The following is a 16,552-nucleotide window of genomic DNA, read 5'->3' on the forward strand; positions in this document are numbered from 1 at the left end:
AATAAGCTTCATGACGAGTTACAGGACCAATGAGCTTCAGGATGAGTTACAGGACCAATGAACTTCAGGATGAGTTACAGGACCAATGAGCTTCAGGATGAGTTACAGCACCAATCAGCTTCAGGACGACTTACAGGACGAATCGGCTTCAGGATGAGTTACAGGACCAAAGAGCTTCAGGATGAGTTAGAGGTCTTTGGCTGAGGGGTGGATCCCGGACAAGAAGGGCAGAAAACGTTCACAATGAATTCAAGTCTTTTAATAATCTAGTAGGATTTAGTTGCAATAATATATTTGTTAAGGCTGATCTACAAAATAACTTCTGATAACATAGAAAAGAAATACAGAAATACCACGGCAAAGTTGGGCCACATTTATTGTGCATGAGCATGATTTATTTTTCATAAATCTGCCAAATATGTATTAAGCCCTATAAAGTGCAACTGGGAAGCCTAATAGTACCTGAGACGTTAAAATAGACCTTGCTACGATTCTGTACAAACTGGAGGTAACAGCACATAATAATAATAATAATAATAATAATAATAATAATAATAATAATAGATACCATTATATTATTAGTCAACAATATTTACTTTGAGGATCTCAACCGTTTGGTTAAAATCTCTTAAGGGGGTTAAAACGATGTGAACATCAGCAGCCCAGCGGAGACGGAGCGAAGAAGTAGAGGGCCAGCAAGATGAGATAGACCACCACCAGAGCAGTACCTGGTGGTCACACAAGCACACGCTGACACGGGGACATAGCTCAAGGGTTCTGGGTCAATACAGTCAGGTCATTCATTATAAACATTAAGGCTAGGCTAGGTGATTACTTATATTTTTGTCATACTACTGAACTTCTGTTTACATGCCACCAGCATCGATAAATATAATGGTATCTGTAATAAGCCCATTAAGTCATGTCATTTGGTCTTTATAAAATAATAGGATGGCTAACTTGTCTGTCTAGCTAGCTACGTGCGCATAATCTGGCCCCGCACTCATTGCACATAACAGCAGCCTTCCACCAGGCTGAGCAGACCTGTTGCTAAAGCTAGTGAGGGAGCCCCTGGTTTGGGGGGGGGTTTTGATACTTTCAAATCCAACTCTGGCTGGTTTCTCCACATGGCCTACCCTGGCTTAGATGTCAATAGTTATTTCTGACTGCAGTATATAGAGGACCACCCTTTGGAAACCATTTGACCCTTCACTATTGTTCGCAAGTTATCTCATGAATGAAGACATCTTCATGAATTGCATGAGCTGCTAGGTTTGATATCAATAGAAAAGCCTTGTTAGTTAATTTGCAGAGATAATGTCAAAAGATTACTGACTTGCTTATTAACATTCCTGTAAGGCCTTCAGGTGGTTTGTGAGGTTGGACTGACCCTCTAACATTCTCAATCAATGGGCAGGAACAGGATTTTGTTCTTATAATGCCAAGCCGATATTTGTTATGCTAGGATGTAAGTTCCAGGAGTCTTCAAGGGTCCCTGCGGACGCCCGAGAGAGATGGCTCGGAGCCTGGAGACAACCGCTCCAAGGGGCAGAGTGTTTCTACAGCCTAAACCCTGTACATCAGTTCACTTCACGTCTAATTGTTGTACTCATCTAAAAACTAGCCTGATGTCTTGTGTACTGCTCATGTTCACTGTATTGTAACATGCCTGCCTACCTCATGTCCCATCCGACCCCTCTGAGATGTGTCACTGTCACTTCCCTATCACACAACAGGTTTATAGGGCCTTGCAACTTGATATTACAGGGTTCCTCAACTTACCTTGAAAATAGTCTGACTTCCCATCCATCAATATGTAGTTGACCACGATGACACTGAAGATGCTGGCCCACAGGTGCAGGTCGCTGAAGATCAGCACGAAGCCCACATCCTGAACACATATAAACAGCGTGGGTCTCTTTGGTATTCCAGCGAGTAGGAATGTTTAACCTAATCATGTTGAGAAATTAGTCTTACATAGAGGGCGTTGAATAAGACCAGCAGTGGAATCTGAAGCATGCAGACCTGTACAGCAATGCAGCTTCCCACCTCCAAGCTGGAAGGGAAGACAAACGGCTAAGTGTCCTCAGATTGTAAAAAGGTTGTCTGAACTTGTGCTGGGGCCACATTACACTTTTTAGAGGCAGATTTTGGAAGGACCGGCACGTTCCAATGGGGCAGACGCGCCCCGAGTCTAACACCACGGTCATTATGTGTGTCTGCGAAATATCTAGAGCATACCAGTCGCCATGGTCCAGATTCTATCCAATATGTTCGCAATGGCTGACGCAAATTCAGCCATGAATTCAACATGCAGTCCCTCTTTTCACGACTTGAAAAAGGGATTCTTGCGCAAATTATGATCCGATGAGCTCAACCAAATCTCGAGGTCATCAAGCTCGTATTCGGTTAACATTCATAGGTGTGTGGACAGCAGTCTGGGCACAATGTAGATAGAGAGTTCCTGGTGGGTCACTATTGTAAACTGGTTGAACACCTTTTAACCCAGGACCTGTTCAGACCTGACAGTAACTGCGTCCTGGCCTGGAACCAGAAAGAAAAAACTGCATTCAAACTGAGAAACTGAGAAGTGTAAGAAGCATGAGTGTGATGTAAACGTTTGTCTTTGTATGATTTTGCAAGGATATCTTTTTTCATAGGTATTTTCACTAGTGAGTAATGTTAGTTATCTAGAAACACACTAATCCAAACGAACAGACCTACGAAACACTAAATATGAAGCCTCTAATAAAAATGGCTGTGCACAGGAACAAAAGCAATCTTTATCATGTAATTAGTTAATTATCTATGATAGTTGAGACTCAGCTGATTTAAAAAGTCACCCTTTGACTAAAATTGGTCAAGAAAGTTTGTCGTTGAAAAATAAACCTCACTTTCTCTTTTTACAACCAAATTGATGTCTTACATTAGTTTTTTTTTGTGATCAAAGTTTGATTGCATAAAAGCACCATAAACGCAACTAAACTTGGTTTGTCCAATCAATGTCCAGTAGCTTAGGGAGGGTTTCAGAGGAAATAGGTAAAAATTGGCGATAAAGAACACATGTCCTTTATTGCCATCTGTTGGCCATATGGTGTATTTGCGATTGTTTGGCTTGGTGTCGTTTAATTCAATTAGCCAATAGAGGGGTCAAGTGTTAAAAACTGGTCCTGAAGGTTTTCAAAATAACAGCACCATGCATGACACCAGAACAACAGCAGGGTGCCACAGTCGAGATCAAGGACAACAACAATTACATACTATTTGTTTCCTTCCCTCAAGACTTTCTGTGCAAATCACAAATAACCACAATTGCAAGACATTTCTTGTGGGACAATACAATCCCAAGTGAGGGGAACCCGACCGGCCTGTTCCGTCTTATATTCAGGTTCCCCAAAGACGACCGATCTCCAGACGACAGTGGAGATCGGCCGTGTGGCCCCGTTTGCCCCCGGGAGGCGTGGTCCCGGTGGGTGTGGGGCGTGGCCCCAGCTTCAGCAACAATGAAGAGAGAGCGTCCATAGGCTGAACCTACCTGAGATTGATGTTGTTCTGAAGGGCGAACTGGATCCCGTTGACGATCTCTGGGATCTCTGGGACCATGGCGATGACTGTCACGCCTATGAAATACTGACCACAAAAGACGGTGATTCAAAGCCCCCACACACATCCTACATACACCTCAGAGCAGCCGTGTTGGTGGTGTCCACCTGGGAGATGTTGGGCTGGTGCAGGATGGGCTGGATGTGCTGAGTGGCCAGGTCGGCGCACGCAGACATGAGCAGGGTGGCCATGATGAGGATCAGCAGGGACCTCCAGCGAGACCAGTGGACAACCGCCCCCCCCGGGGCCTCGGCTGAACACACACACACACACACACACACACACACACACACACACACACACACACACACACAGTTGGGAGGCTGGTGGATCCAACATCAGTTCCACGTTCTTCAGGTCCCATGACATGCTACTTTATGGATTTATGGATGCTTTAATATAGATATTAGTGGGCCCCAATATTTAAAGACATTCCCAAAATTCAGCCGTGGTGGTTTTGGTATTTCTCCAAAATTAAATTGCAACCATTTCTCCCTTAATTCCTCTGTTTTTGGCAGGAGATGCAATGTGGACGTTTTGCTTTGGCATAACACACAGGTTCGATGTCGTTCTGCCATTGCATTAAAAATTCTGCACTAGCTCAATCTCGACTCCTTCAGAATTTCTGTGGGTGGTTACCAACCAACCTAGGGGGCAGGTCTATGAATAATAATTTGACAACTCTACGTAGCAGTGTCACCTTATCCAGATGGGCTAATTTTTTCTGCCTTTTTCCTTTCATTGGCTATTGCATACAGCAGACAAACTGCATAGATTTCAAACTTACCAAAGGTCACAAACATATTAGGAAAAATGTGATTTTAATGGCATGGGATCTTTAAGGCACTTTACGATACTTTATTCTAGATTAAAAAAAGGTATGATATGCAACATTGAGTCAAATTGGCAAATGCAGTCAGGATTCACAACATTGGAGAGCTGCCTCTGTCCTCCCCAGACCTGAAGCTCAAGCGGGTTGCCAGGTTGGGGAAACTTCACAAACACGAGCATACGAAGAGCCGAGCTCTGGTCACGGAGCTCTTTAGAAAGAGGTGGGCTAGAATCTAGTACACCTCAGCTGATCCGGATTGTTTGCTGGTTTCTACGCAGACGAGGCAGCAGTAGGCTGTGCTTGTGTGCCAATTTGTTTCGTATCTGGCGTTCTTGGGTGCTTTGAGAATAGTGAATAATAACCAAAACTAAAACAAATGTTTTCCTTAATCTCGGACGCCATATCATGGTCATTTTATGATTGAGTACAGTAAGTAAGTATGTTTTTCTAAAGGTGGTTACGTCTTATATGATGTCCACATGGTAATCTATGCAATTTTGAAACAGTTTCTAAGAAAATTACATTAATCTAGAAAATAACTGAAAATTCTTTGTTTTATCCCTGACAACCCGTTCACACAACTCAAATATCTTGACCTGGTGACCGCTTCTGCTGTCTCTTTGAAACTCTCAAATCCAATCTACTGCAGCTTTAAGGAGTATTCCTTTGGAAGTTATTGAACTTCAACGCTTCATCAGTTTCCTACCGTGTCCCTCTCCAACCTGGATGTCGTAGATGTGGGAGTGTGTCTTCAAGGTGAAGATCAGGCCGATGATGTAGGCCACGGGCAGAAGCACGCAGACCGAGTACACTAGCGGTCTGAAAGGGAGGAACACGACTCAGGAGCTCTGCCGTGTTAGTGCGTGTATGATGGAGGTGACGGACTATATCAATATCTCAATCAAATATATTCAAACAAAACAAAATCAGAACTTACTCAACATGGTTATGGAACAGTGTAGAGTTGTTCTGTTGGGAATTGAAATGGAGTCCAAACATTATTTAGCAGACTATGTCATGTAAAGTCAAGTCTAGATGTCTGAAGATGGTGGTGTCTGCTACCAGATCGTAGTGGCAGTCGTGGCAGGTAAAGGTGGCGTTGCCTCCAGCAGAGGTTGTGCAGGCGTCACAGACCAGGTTCCCGTAGGCCTTGGAGAACAGGGTGGGCGCAAACACACCTGCAGGCCCCAACAAAGCCCCCCTCTAGTGAGAACAGAACTCGGACTAAGGCCCAGTGGGAGTGGGGTGTGGAGAGTGAGTGAGGGTGATGGTTAAAGGGCCTCCACCACTGGGCTGGTCCTCACCTCCTACAGAGATGAAGAGCAGGGCAGAGCCCACCCCTGTAGACCGGCTGTTGAATCGCTGCTCGCTGTGTTTCAGCCCCCCGACCACCATGCTGATGCCCTGACACAAACACAAACACTTTATTATAGTTGTCGATTATTAGGAAAACATTTAAACTAAAACAAATGGGTTCATCGAAAAAAAAATGCCTATGCATATTTGCGGACAATGGGTTACATTTATAGCATAGAAATGTAGACGCACCCTAGCGGCAGCAAATGTTATTTGCAGCCAGGGTCGTCTAGCAACCCTCCTTTAGCTCGCCAGCTGGAAAACCAAACTCTGGTCAGGGCAATCACATCGTGTAAAGAGTAGGTGGTCAGGCTTAACGTAACGACGACTGAGTTGCGATGGTTCCAGTCAAGTCTGTGTGGTCCCTGCTACATGATTGATTGTAGCGCTATCATATTGCCTGCAAAGGGAATTTGAAAGTCAACCGTTTATCCCACCCCTTGGATTGAGCCGGGCCAATGGAGTGTTCCCAGACCCAACATCTTGATGTAGGTCTGGCTTGCTATTAAGTCTACTACATGTAAACTTCGGTTTGAATATTCCAGTTATATCCAGGGGATAAGTAAATAAATATATATATAATAAAATATGTGTCAGGGTATGAGTGCCCAGTCCAAGCCCACTGGATCTAACGGCAGCCATCTTAGGAAGGGAAGACCTTATTGGTATAACTTTACACCCGCCGCCAGTTGAAGACCCTGCTAGACCGACAGAGACATACTTTAGACGTATTGGTTGTAATATTCATTAAATGTTCTCCCCAAAGTTGAGTGGACGGTGGATTCCCCACTACCAGGGGAATCAGAGGTTGAGAGGAGCCCCCACTACCAGGGGAATCAGATGTTGAGAGGAGCCCCCGCTACCAGGAGAATCAGAGGTTGAGTGGAGGGTTTGAGCCCCCACTACCAGGGGAATCAGAGGTTGAGTGGAGGGTTTGAGCCCCCACTACCAGGGGAATCAGAGGTTGAGTGGAGGGTTTGATCCCCCACTACCAGGAGAATCAGAGGTTGAGTGGAGGGTTTGAGCCCCCACTACCAGGGGAATCAGAGGTTGAGTGGAGGGTTTGATCCCCCACTACCAGGAGAATCAGAGGTTGAGTGGAGGGTTTGAGCCCCCACTACCAAGTAATCAGAGGTTGAGTGGAGGGTTTGTGCCCCCACTACCAGGAGAATCAGAGGTTGAGTGGAGGGTTTGAGCCCCCACTACCAGGTGAATCAGAGGTTGTGGCCAGCAGGGGTTCAATGGTGTTAATAGTGACAGTTAGCAGCTATTTCAATGTTTAAATTAAGCAAAAATATACCAACAAGCTCTTCCTGATAACAAGAACTGTTTGGTCATTGACTAAACATGATACAATAATTTTGATGGAGATCTGTCCCTGACAACATCACCAGTGTGTTTTATAGTCTGGTGAACAGCTGCAGTGTCCTTTAAAGTGACCATGTGTCCCATTACTCGCCGATGTGAGTAATTGGAGTACACCTCCTCCCTCAGCATCTGAGCACGGGCTCCTCTGAATCTTGGAGGCTCCATTGAAGCTCTGCCCTGGACAGACGGGCGGAGCCACTGGGGTCCACACAGTAATCTAACTGACCTGGACAGACGGGCAGAGCCACTGGGGCCAACACAGTAATCTAACGGACCTAGGATTTAAAAGGAATGTTTTTCCGCCGGTTTTGATTCAGGCAGGGAAAGATACAAACAATCAATTGACTTGATAAAGGTTGGTTCAAATTGACTTTTGGAATACAAGTCAGAAAAACCGACAGCATAATGGGAGTTTGAAGTTATGTGTTCATCTATCCTTCATATCTTTGATTGATATAGCCCTATCAGAGGATTCATATTTGATGTATACATCTACAGGAAGCATTTACTGATTTGAAGTATTTTTTTAAAGGTCTCCTCATCAAGTCGTTCATGCTTCATTAATTGTGATTTAACAAAAGATGCTGCCATGGAGAACTGAGCCATGATAACCCCAGTGCAGTAAGTGTCCAGGGTACTGAGGACAGACTCACAGGGATGAAGAGGATGCAGCCAAACAGGGTGCCGGTCAGCGCCGCCTTCACTATCTCCTGCAGGCAGGGGTTGCCTGCCTTGTGACCTCTGATCAGGGCCGTGATGTAGAAGGTCATCTCAGTGATGGAGCCGAACGTGGCGTTCACCAGCGCACCCACCGCAAAGTTACTCTGGGCCGAGATACTGCACACAGCAAAGACAGGAACACTACCGCTGAAGGAGCTGTAGGAGTCATACTAGGAGCTGAAGGAGCTGTAGGAGTCATACTAGAAGCTGAAGGAGCTGTAGGAGTCATACTAGGAACTGAAGGAGCTGTAGGAGTCATACTAGGAGCTGAAGGAGCTGTAGGAGTCATACTAGGAACTGAAGGAGCTGTAGGAGTCATACTAGGAGCTGAAGGAGCTGTAGGAGTCATACTAGGAACTGAAGGAGCTGTAGGAGTCATACTAGGAGCTGAAGGAGCTGTAGGAGTCATACTAGGAACTGAAGGAGCTGTAGGAGTCATACTAGGAGCTGAAGGAGCTGTAGGAGTCATACTAGGAACTGAAGGAGCTGTAGGAGCCGTACTAGGAGCTGAAGGAGCTGAAGGAGCTGAAGGAGCTGTACTAGGAGCTGAAGGAGCCGTACTAGGAGCTGAAGGAGCTGTACTAGGAGCTGAAGGAGCTGAAGGAGCTGTAGGAGCTGAAGGAGCCGTACTAGGAGCTGAAGGAGCCGTACTAGGAGCCGTACTAGGAGCTGAAGGAGCTGAAGGAGCTGTACTAGGAGCTGTAGGAGCTGAAGGAGCCGTACTAGGAGCTGAAGGAGCCGTACTAGGAGCTGTCAAAAACATTTGAAAAGCCCTTTATTAGGTCTTCAATTTCCTGATTGCTTGACTATCTTAAAGCTTACCTGGCGATGCCCATCCCGATGTAGTAAGACAGAGGGATAATGGAACTGACGGCTATGCCAAACTTTAAGTTGGAGCTGGCATACTGGTTTCCTGTGTCCATGTACCCAATTACCATGGCAACGATTACCAGGGGAAGCAGATCTGAGATGGTGTTAAAGATGTCAACGAGCCATTTCTCACACACACACACACACACACACACACACACACACACACACACACACACACACACACACACACACACACACACACACACACACACACACACACACACACACACACACACACACAGGATACTGACGGCAAACACGTTGATTCCATCCACAGTGTACTTGTAGTAGTGCCAGTTGGTTGCATTCGAACAACAGAGGAGTGCTTTTGACCCGTATCCCTGCTGCGCAAACATAAAACAGCGTGATAGTCAGCAATCAGTAATCAAGCTGCACAATGTCATGAAAAGACAACCCAAATAACACTACATCATTCATTTATCGATTGGCTGTATCTTTACTGGTCACTCAAACACTTCCTTACACTTCTCTCTGAGCCCGTGGTGACGGACACGTCCTCGGGGGGCATAAGCAGTATGGTGCCCAGCGTGCGGGCGTTCATCTTGGCCACAGGGATGGTGAAGACCATCGTCCAGGCCAGGACGCAGACCAGGGAGTGGACCACAGCCAACAGAGGGAAGCCCAGAAGCAGCCACACGTACGTGGTGAACCGGCGCTGCAGTTTAAAGGTTTGGAGCTGTTGGTTTGTACCGCAGCTCTCAAGACATTTCACTGCGGCAATCTGCGTGTTCAGAACAATATGAAGACATTGTGCAGATGGAGGTGCTCACCCAGTAGGGGGTTCCTCGAGGGATGGGCCCCACCGAGTCTGGGGTCTCTGTGGGGGAAGGCAGAAGAATGGGGACCACATCCTCCCGTCCATTGTTACAAGCACAGTAGGGAGACATCGCACCGCAGTGCATACACCCGTTCCCTGTCTGGGGAAACATGGCACCTCACTGGTTCAGACACGTGACTAAGAAGGCCATTTGATGCTACATAACCAAGAATAATAATAATAATAAATAAAATGTATATAGCGCTAAGAATATAAGAATCAGTTAGCTCATCTGTTGTTTGATGGTAGGAGAGGAATTTTAGAAGAAGAAAAATGCAGAAATACAAAAGCAATGATTTCTAATGATGACCACTGAACTAATACGTTACCTCCTGGATGGTTTTACCAAAAGGCCAGAGAAAGTACCACGATAACCGACAGCAAAGCTTCCCTGAAGGAGAATTTGTATGACATGAGTTAGGATGGGATTGACCTCGTTAGGGCAAAGTATGAGGAACTACAGAAGTGGTGAATCATACCATACGGTGTCCCAATGACAGTGGTGAACATGAGTATGCAGACCAGTAGGTAAACCAGAGCCACCCACCAACCGAACAGAAACACATAAACTATGTTTCCAACAGAGACTAGGTGACCTGAAACCGGAGGGAGAAACACAGCAACAAGTTGGTCAGAACTCAGCAAGTGCTTTTAAGAGCCTCCGATTAACGATAACGGGAAGTGTACCTGTGCTTGGTTTTATGACATTAAGCTCAGAGTAGAGCTCTTTCACAGCTTCTGAACGGTCTTCAAATGGGCGCTCTGTCACATGGCTCTTCCACTTTCTAAAACCAAACTACACACACACACACACACACACACACACACACACACACACACACACACACACACACACACACACACACACACACACACACACACACACACACACACACACACACACACACACACACCCCCCTTCATGGGCTGCAACAAGGGTTTAGTTTTTCATCACATTTTCTGCAGCAAGCTGTGAAGTACTCTTCTTCCACCCACCCTGTAGTTGTTGACCAGTTTGTTGGCCTCCACCTCGTTCTCGGCTCGTATCCTGGTCCTTCCGAGACCCTCCTCCCTGACGTCCTCACAAACGTGAGAGCTGTGGCCTACGCAGCACAACACAGCAGGTCAACCACAAAGCATTCATTCAAGTCACATGAGGAGAAATCTGTTAAGTGGACACAACACGGTCTCCAGCCTACATTGTGTGGTGCCCGCCTGTCCTGGGGACGGAGAGGGGCTGTGGGAGCAGTCTGCAGAGTCAGAGCACGGACCTCCACAGAGGTGCTGACAGAGACGCGCGTTGTGGGGACTGGCCAGCAGGTCCCGGCCCTGTGGTGCTTCTGGAGCAGAATAACAAAACACTGTCCAAAGAATCTTCTGGCAATACGAATCAAATCAATATAGTGTTGTGTGTTTAACTGTTTTGCTTTCCTCTTCATCTCGGAAAGTTTACGGAAAAAAGCTCAAAACTACTCAGGTTCAAATTTGAAGCTTCTCCTTTCTTACCACAGCTTCACCATGATTTCAGTTCCGTATGAAGGTTTACTTTTCGACTGCAGTACTGTACACTGTGGTGAGCATGTGAAGAGGAAAGTAGAAGAAGCCTAATTTATGTTTCTACATTTACACTAGTGTGGACGAAGACGGGATTGAACATATGAGTTAATTCTCACTTATTCAAAGTATTAGTAGTAGTCTACACTAAATAAGATCAACACTCATATGTAGGTTATAGGTCCTAATGTGTTTGAACAACATTGGGCGAATGCATAACCTTCTCTGAATCGCTCACGTCATATCTCCCCGCTGAATGAACATTGGGGCTCCTCTGCTTTTACTCAACATTTATAGGACGACGACCCACACAGCATGAAGACGGAGCGTCTGTTTACAGAGCAAGGGACATAACGACCCTCTCGATGCATAAAGTTACGGCTTGTTGGTTCACCACCGCCTGTTAGTATGTACTTACCTTGACCATCGTTCAGCCTCCTTTTTCTGTTGTTCGTGTTTATATGTGGACTTGAAGAATAGGACATATCTGCTGGTGCGACGGGGTGACAGAAGCGGATGGAAACAAGCGTCTCTCGTGGTGCGACTCTCACGACAGGCGCACTGATCCGCGGATCAGACGCTCGGCATTGTGGGAATCTGAGGCCGATTTCTTCTCGGTGCGTTTTCTCAAAATAATGCTTTCGATCTTAAATTGAGCAAATAACCTTAAATGACTCAAAATGATAGTGATATTATTTATATAGGCTATGTGCTGACAAAATCGTGCGTATGCTCATACTTCAAACGGGCTGCAGCTTCAGGACCGCATGTCTGGGACCCATGATCTCTGCGCTTCATCACTCTTCTTCCGTAGCCACTATGATCGGAACGTCACCTGGAACGTCACCCGCGACAACACCGGTGACTCTGCTGCCACCCATGGCGTGAGTGGTGTATTGCATGTCATGCATTGCCCGCGACGTTCGCGTATGCTGTGTAGAAGGAAGCGCGTCGCTCGCGTCACTCGCGTCGTTTACGCGCGTTGCTCGCGTCGACTATGTAACGGCGTAGCGATGCGTCGACTATGTAAGGGCCCTAATACTTTTTAACCTACACCCTCCGCAGGGCTCCAGAGTGCGCCTAATTTGGGCGCACATGCGCCTAGAATTCGGGGTAGTGCGACCAAATATTTTATTTGGGCGCACCGGTGCGACTGAAAATGTATCTGGTATAATTAGTATTATTTATTTTTTTAGAGCAGTCTATTCATAATATTGTAGCGACCCAGCAGGACTATGGGGGGGATTGATGGGGAGTTTGTGGGGGGAAGGAGTTGCCCTAGTTCAGCCTGATAGGCCAGTTGGGATAGGGGGCGGGAACAGCCAGGTTTCGGTTTCGCTATGTTGTTTTTGGGCACTCCTCCAACCCCGTTAGTTAGTTGTACGGGAAGGTCAATAAAGCCTGGTTCTCCGGTTAAACACCAGCCACTCTGTGTCCTCCTCATTCCGCTAGTTAGCCCCGCAGTGTCGGACCGCAAACGCTACACTGGTGTCAGAAGTGGGATAGCCAAGCCTCCATTTCCCTCACACGCGCGGGCTACCACTGCTAGCTGCTACCACCGCTAGCTACTACCACCGCTAGCTGCTACCGTTGGACCGAGATGGCTGAAGGAGGAATCGGAGGGTCCGACCTCTTTAACCTATACACTCCGCCGGACACACCAATGATAAAACCAACTAATGCAAGCCAAACTGTAAGGAGAAGGGAAGAAAGGTCTAACTCACCACTCGCCACTTTGCTGACTGAAGTCCCCGATTTTGTGAAGAAAAGCCCATTCCATGTTACCGCGACGGCCGGGCCACGCGCCGTTGAGAGAGAGGTAAACAAACATGCGTGCAGACCGGACTTCAACCAAACAGACGACGATGACGTCACCGCCCCGAAAGATCGCCAAGGTAAAGTGGGTGGCCAACCAAGGTCTATCCCATAGTTACAAAAAGACAGTACAGCTCAAATAGAAGATGACTTCATGCAAAGAATGAGCCTGGCAATGGAGCGTGCTTTTGGACATTTTCTTAATAGCTCTAGAGGCAGCATAATGTCCATGATGGGGGAACCACAAGGCGGTGTTATTAACCCACATGAAGCAGGGAACCATGCTGATGCTAATAAAGCTAACAATGCTTATGCAACAGTTGCTCTTGACAGAAATGCTAAGGTTCCCCTCGACGAACCATATTCCAAGTCTAACCCCCAGTCCGGCGAAGGTACGGAGGCAGCTACTAGGGGGAGGCTTGACGGGTGTAGCCTCCCCATCGTAGCCCCCGTTAGTTCCATGGCTGTTGCTAACCAACTAGCTGACCTGGTTCCGGCTCTGACTACTGCACTTACTGCTGCCTTGGGTACTCTCCAAAAACCAGGCCCAAACCCCGTCCCCATGGGCAGCCGCATAAAATTGGGACGTTATGACGGCCTCACATCTTGGGAAACATACTGCGCCCAGTTTGAGCTGCTAGCGACAGCCAATGAATGGTCCCCGGCTGAAAAGGCTGTTCAATTAGTCTCAGCATTGGAAGGGGAGGCAAGAAGAGTACTGTTGGATGTGACCACAGCCGACCTAGGAAATCCACAAGCTATATTTAGGGCCTTAAAGAGCCGTTTTGGGAACACCACTCCTGCAGTTGTGTGAGGCAGAGGTTCAACGAACGAGTGCGGGAATCCGAAGAAAAATTAGGAGTGTTTGCGGCTGAGCTGCGTTACCTCGCACAAAGGGGATTTCCTGAGTTTGATGACGCAACGTGCTTGGTGTTAACTAAAGAAGCCTTCATTTGCGGCCTCTTACCTCTCCCATTGCGCCAGCAAGTCCGACTCGCTGACCCACAGACCTTGGAGGCAGCACTAGAGAAAGCATTGGCAGTGGAAGACATACTCACAGAAGGCTTGGACTACCAACACAGACAGGTCTCTGTACGGCCTAAGACCCAAGCCATTCAGCCTCCTGGACCTACCTCGTACCCAACGGGCTACGAACGCAAAGCGATGTCGCCGGACGACCGACAGAACCAAGTCTGCTGGAAATGCCACCAAAGAGGTCACCCATGGCGCCTTTGTACAGTGCCTGATTCTGCCCTACAGGAGCCGGGAAACGCTCAGGGCTCGGTGTAAAGGGGAGCGACCCGAGCCACCCTTCGCTCCCCAAAGACAATGACACACGACCTGTTGCAAAAGTGCCTCACCACCCTGTCAACCATGCTCTTCTTCCCCATAACGCACTCACCGCCGACTGCTGTAGAGTGCCTGTGTTGGTTAATGGCCAATGGACCAAAGCCCTACTGGATACAGGATCAACTGCGTCGCTCCTACACCCAGACCTCGTGCCTGCCGGAACCCAAACGCAAGCAACCGATGTTCAACTCACCACAGTTACCGGGGGAAAGGCTCCCATGCTGGGGAGGTGGGAGGCACTGATCGAAATAGAGACCTACTCTGCCTGCCAACCAGTCTGGGTCGCTGAAATAAAAGAGGACTGTTTGCTGGGAATGGACTTTCTGTGTGCGGCAGGGATTTCACTAGACTTCGGAGCACGTACCGTCACGTTCAAAGACGGGACGTCCATTCCCTTCCTGAATGATCTCCACACTCCCGAAATGGCCAACAAGGTTGGTGAGAACGGGGATGCAGAGGGGGACCCACCATGTCCTCCACAATGGGAGGCCCCTTTTGCAGAAAGCCCTCTTCCACTGTCTGACAACCTCATACCCCCAGAACCAGATGCATGTGCCCAGTCACAGCCCCATGCTGTCATACGGATTGCAAGTGTGGTCCCCATCTCTGGGGAAGAGTCATCAGCCGGTAAAACTGTCAGAGGTATCTGGGAGAACAGTCGGGAAGGCCTAAACTCTGAGCAACAGGATAGGTTATGGAATCTCCTGTATGAGTATCGACACAGTTTTGCCACTGGCCCCAACGACGTTGGCCAAACACATTTGGTCCAACACTTTATTAAAACAGGGGATGCCCAGCCAATCCGCCAGCGGCCCAGACGATTGCCCAAAGCCCGCCAAGGTGCTGCTGAGCAGATGATACAAGAGATGAGGGACGCTGGCATTATTGAGCCATCAGAGAGTCCATGGGTGTCACCAGTCGTAATGGTTCCTAAGAAGGACGGAGGCTCAAGGTTTTGCGTCGACTACCGACCACTGAATGACAGAACTGTGAAGGACTCCTACCCACTGCCGTGGATAGACGAGTCCCTTGATCACGTGGCTGGTTCAGCATGGTTCTCCTCATTGGACCTCCAGAGTGGGTATTGGCAGGTGGCCATGGCCCCAGAGGACAAAGCCAAGACCGCCTTCACCACGGGACGTGGCTTGTGGCAGTTCACCACCATGCCATTTGGGCTATGCAACGCCCCAGCCACATTTGAAAGGCTGATGGAAAAGGTCCTGGTGGATATGCCCCCTGAACGCTGCCTTGTCTACCTGGATGATGTCCTTGTCCATGGACCATGTTTTGACTCGGCATTGGGGAGCCTGATGGAGGCACTGGAGCGGATTAAGCGTGCAGGACTGAAGCTTCATCCGGGAAAGTGCAGATTCCTACGGCAAGAGGTCTCCTTCTTGGGCCACAGGATCAGTGGGGCTGGCATCATGACGGAGCCTGATAAGGTAGCAGCCGTCAGGGATTGGCCTACCCCTACTGACATCCACCAGCTGAGATCGTTCTTAGGACTCGCATCCTATTACAGGCGCTTTGTGGCTGGGTTCTCTACTGTGGCTGCCCCCATGTTCTCCTTAATGCGCAAAGACACACCGTACGAATGGGGGCCACAACAGAATGCAGCCTTTCACGAGCTGAAGCAGGCCTTATGTAAGGATCCAGTGCTGGTTGCACCAAACACAGAGTTGCCATTTATCCTTGATACAGACGCTAGTAACACCGGCCTTGGCGCTGTACTCTCGCAGCTGACCCCTGACGGAGAGCGGGTTGTTGCTTACCACAGTCATACCTTGGATAAGTCGGAGAGGAACTATTGTGTCACGCGCAAGGAACTGTTGGCAGTGATTGATGCAGTGAACCATTTCAAGCACATCCTCTGCGGTCTTCCATTCACCATTCGCACTGATCATGCTGCTTTGAAGTGGCTCATGTCCTTTAAAGAACCTGAAGGACAAGTCGCCAGATGGATCGAACAACTCCAGGCCTTTCAGTTCACCATACAACACAGAGCCGGTGAGAGTCACACAAATGCGGACAGCCTCTCACGCCGACCGTGTGCCCCAGACTGTCACCACTGTGACCGGGAAGAAGAACGGGAGGCAGCTAACCTGCAGACGGGGGAGGTGATCTGTCGAGCCCTATTACCCGAGGATGTTAGGGGTTGGGCTGGACTGCAAACCGTGGATCCTGACCTTAAAACAGTCATGGGGTGGCTGGAAACAGACAACCGGCCGCCCTGGGAAGATGTC

General features: G+C 48.1%; 1 protein-coding gene across 3 annotated transcripts; it reads right to left on the reverse strand.

Moving 5' to 3' along the window:
• Positions 1-237: 237 nt before the first annotated feature.
• LOC115551497 (putative cation exchanger C521.04c) lies at positions 238-12,070 on the reverse strand. Of its 3 annotated transcripts, none has more exons than XM_030367283.1 (20): positions 11,563-12,060; positions 10,790-10,930; positions 10,587-10,693; positions 10,278-10,386; positions 10,070-10,186; positions 9,920-9,981; positions 9,544-9,690; positions 9,237-9,428; positions 9,000-9,093; positions 8,702-8,843; positions 7,813-7,996; positions 5,740-5,839; positions 5,498-5,613; positions 5,373-5,404; positions 5,142-5,254; positions 3,711-3,856; positions 3,536-3,630; positions 1,978-2,056; positions 1,783-1,891; positions 238-728 (listed from the first exon to the last, which is right to left on the reverse strand). In XM_030367283.1, exons 1-20 carry the CDS (start codon positions 11,627-11,629, stop codon positions 655-657), a joined length of 2,226 nt encoding a protein of 741 aa, XP_030223143.1. In that variant the 5' UTR covers positions 11,630-12,060; the 3' UTR covers positions 238-654. The 3 variants fall into 3 exon arrangements, 2 of the variants coding, with proteins under 2 accessions (XP_030223143.1, XP_030223142.1); XM_030367282.1 differs by having other exon boundaries at positions 9,000-9,096; positions 11,563-12,059; XR_003978042.1 differs by lacking the exon at positions 238-728 and having other exon boundaries at positions 1,820-1,891; positions 3,536-3,620; positions 9,000-9,096; positions 11,563-12,070.
• Positions 12,071-16,552: the final 4,482 nt, after the last annotated feature.

Source organism: Gadus morhua, chromosome 9 (assembly GCF_902167405.1).
Source record: "Gadus morhua chromosome 9, gadMor3.0, whole genome shotgun sequence".
NCBI classification, from domain to species: Eukaryota; Metazoa; Chordata; class Actinopteri; order Gadiformes; family Gadidae; genus Gadus; species Gadus morhua.

Coding starts and splice junctions, on each gene's coding strand:
- LOC115551497 (XM_030367282.1), bottom strand. CDS start 11,629: ATGTCCTATTCTTCAAGTCCACATATAAACACGAACAACAGAAAAAGG. Junction 7,997..8,701: donor ATCGGGATGGGCATCGCCAG/GTAAGCTTTAAG, acceptor TGCTGTGTGCAG/TATCTCGGCCCAGAGTAACT. Junction 5,614..5,739: donor GCTCTTCATCTCTGTAGGAG/GTGAGGACCAGC, acceptor TGGGGCCTGCAG/GTGTGTTTGCGCCCACCCTG.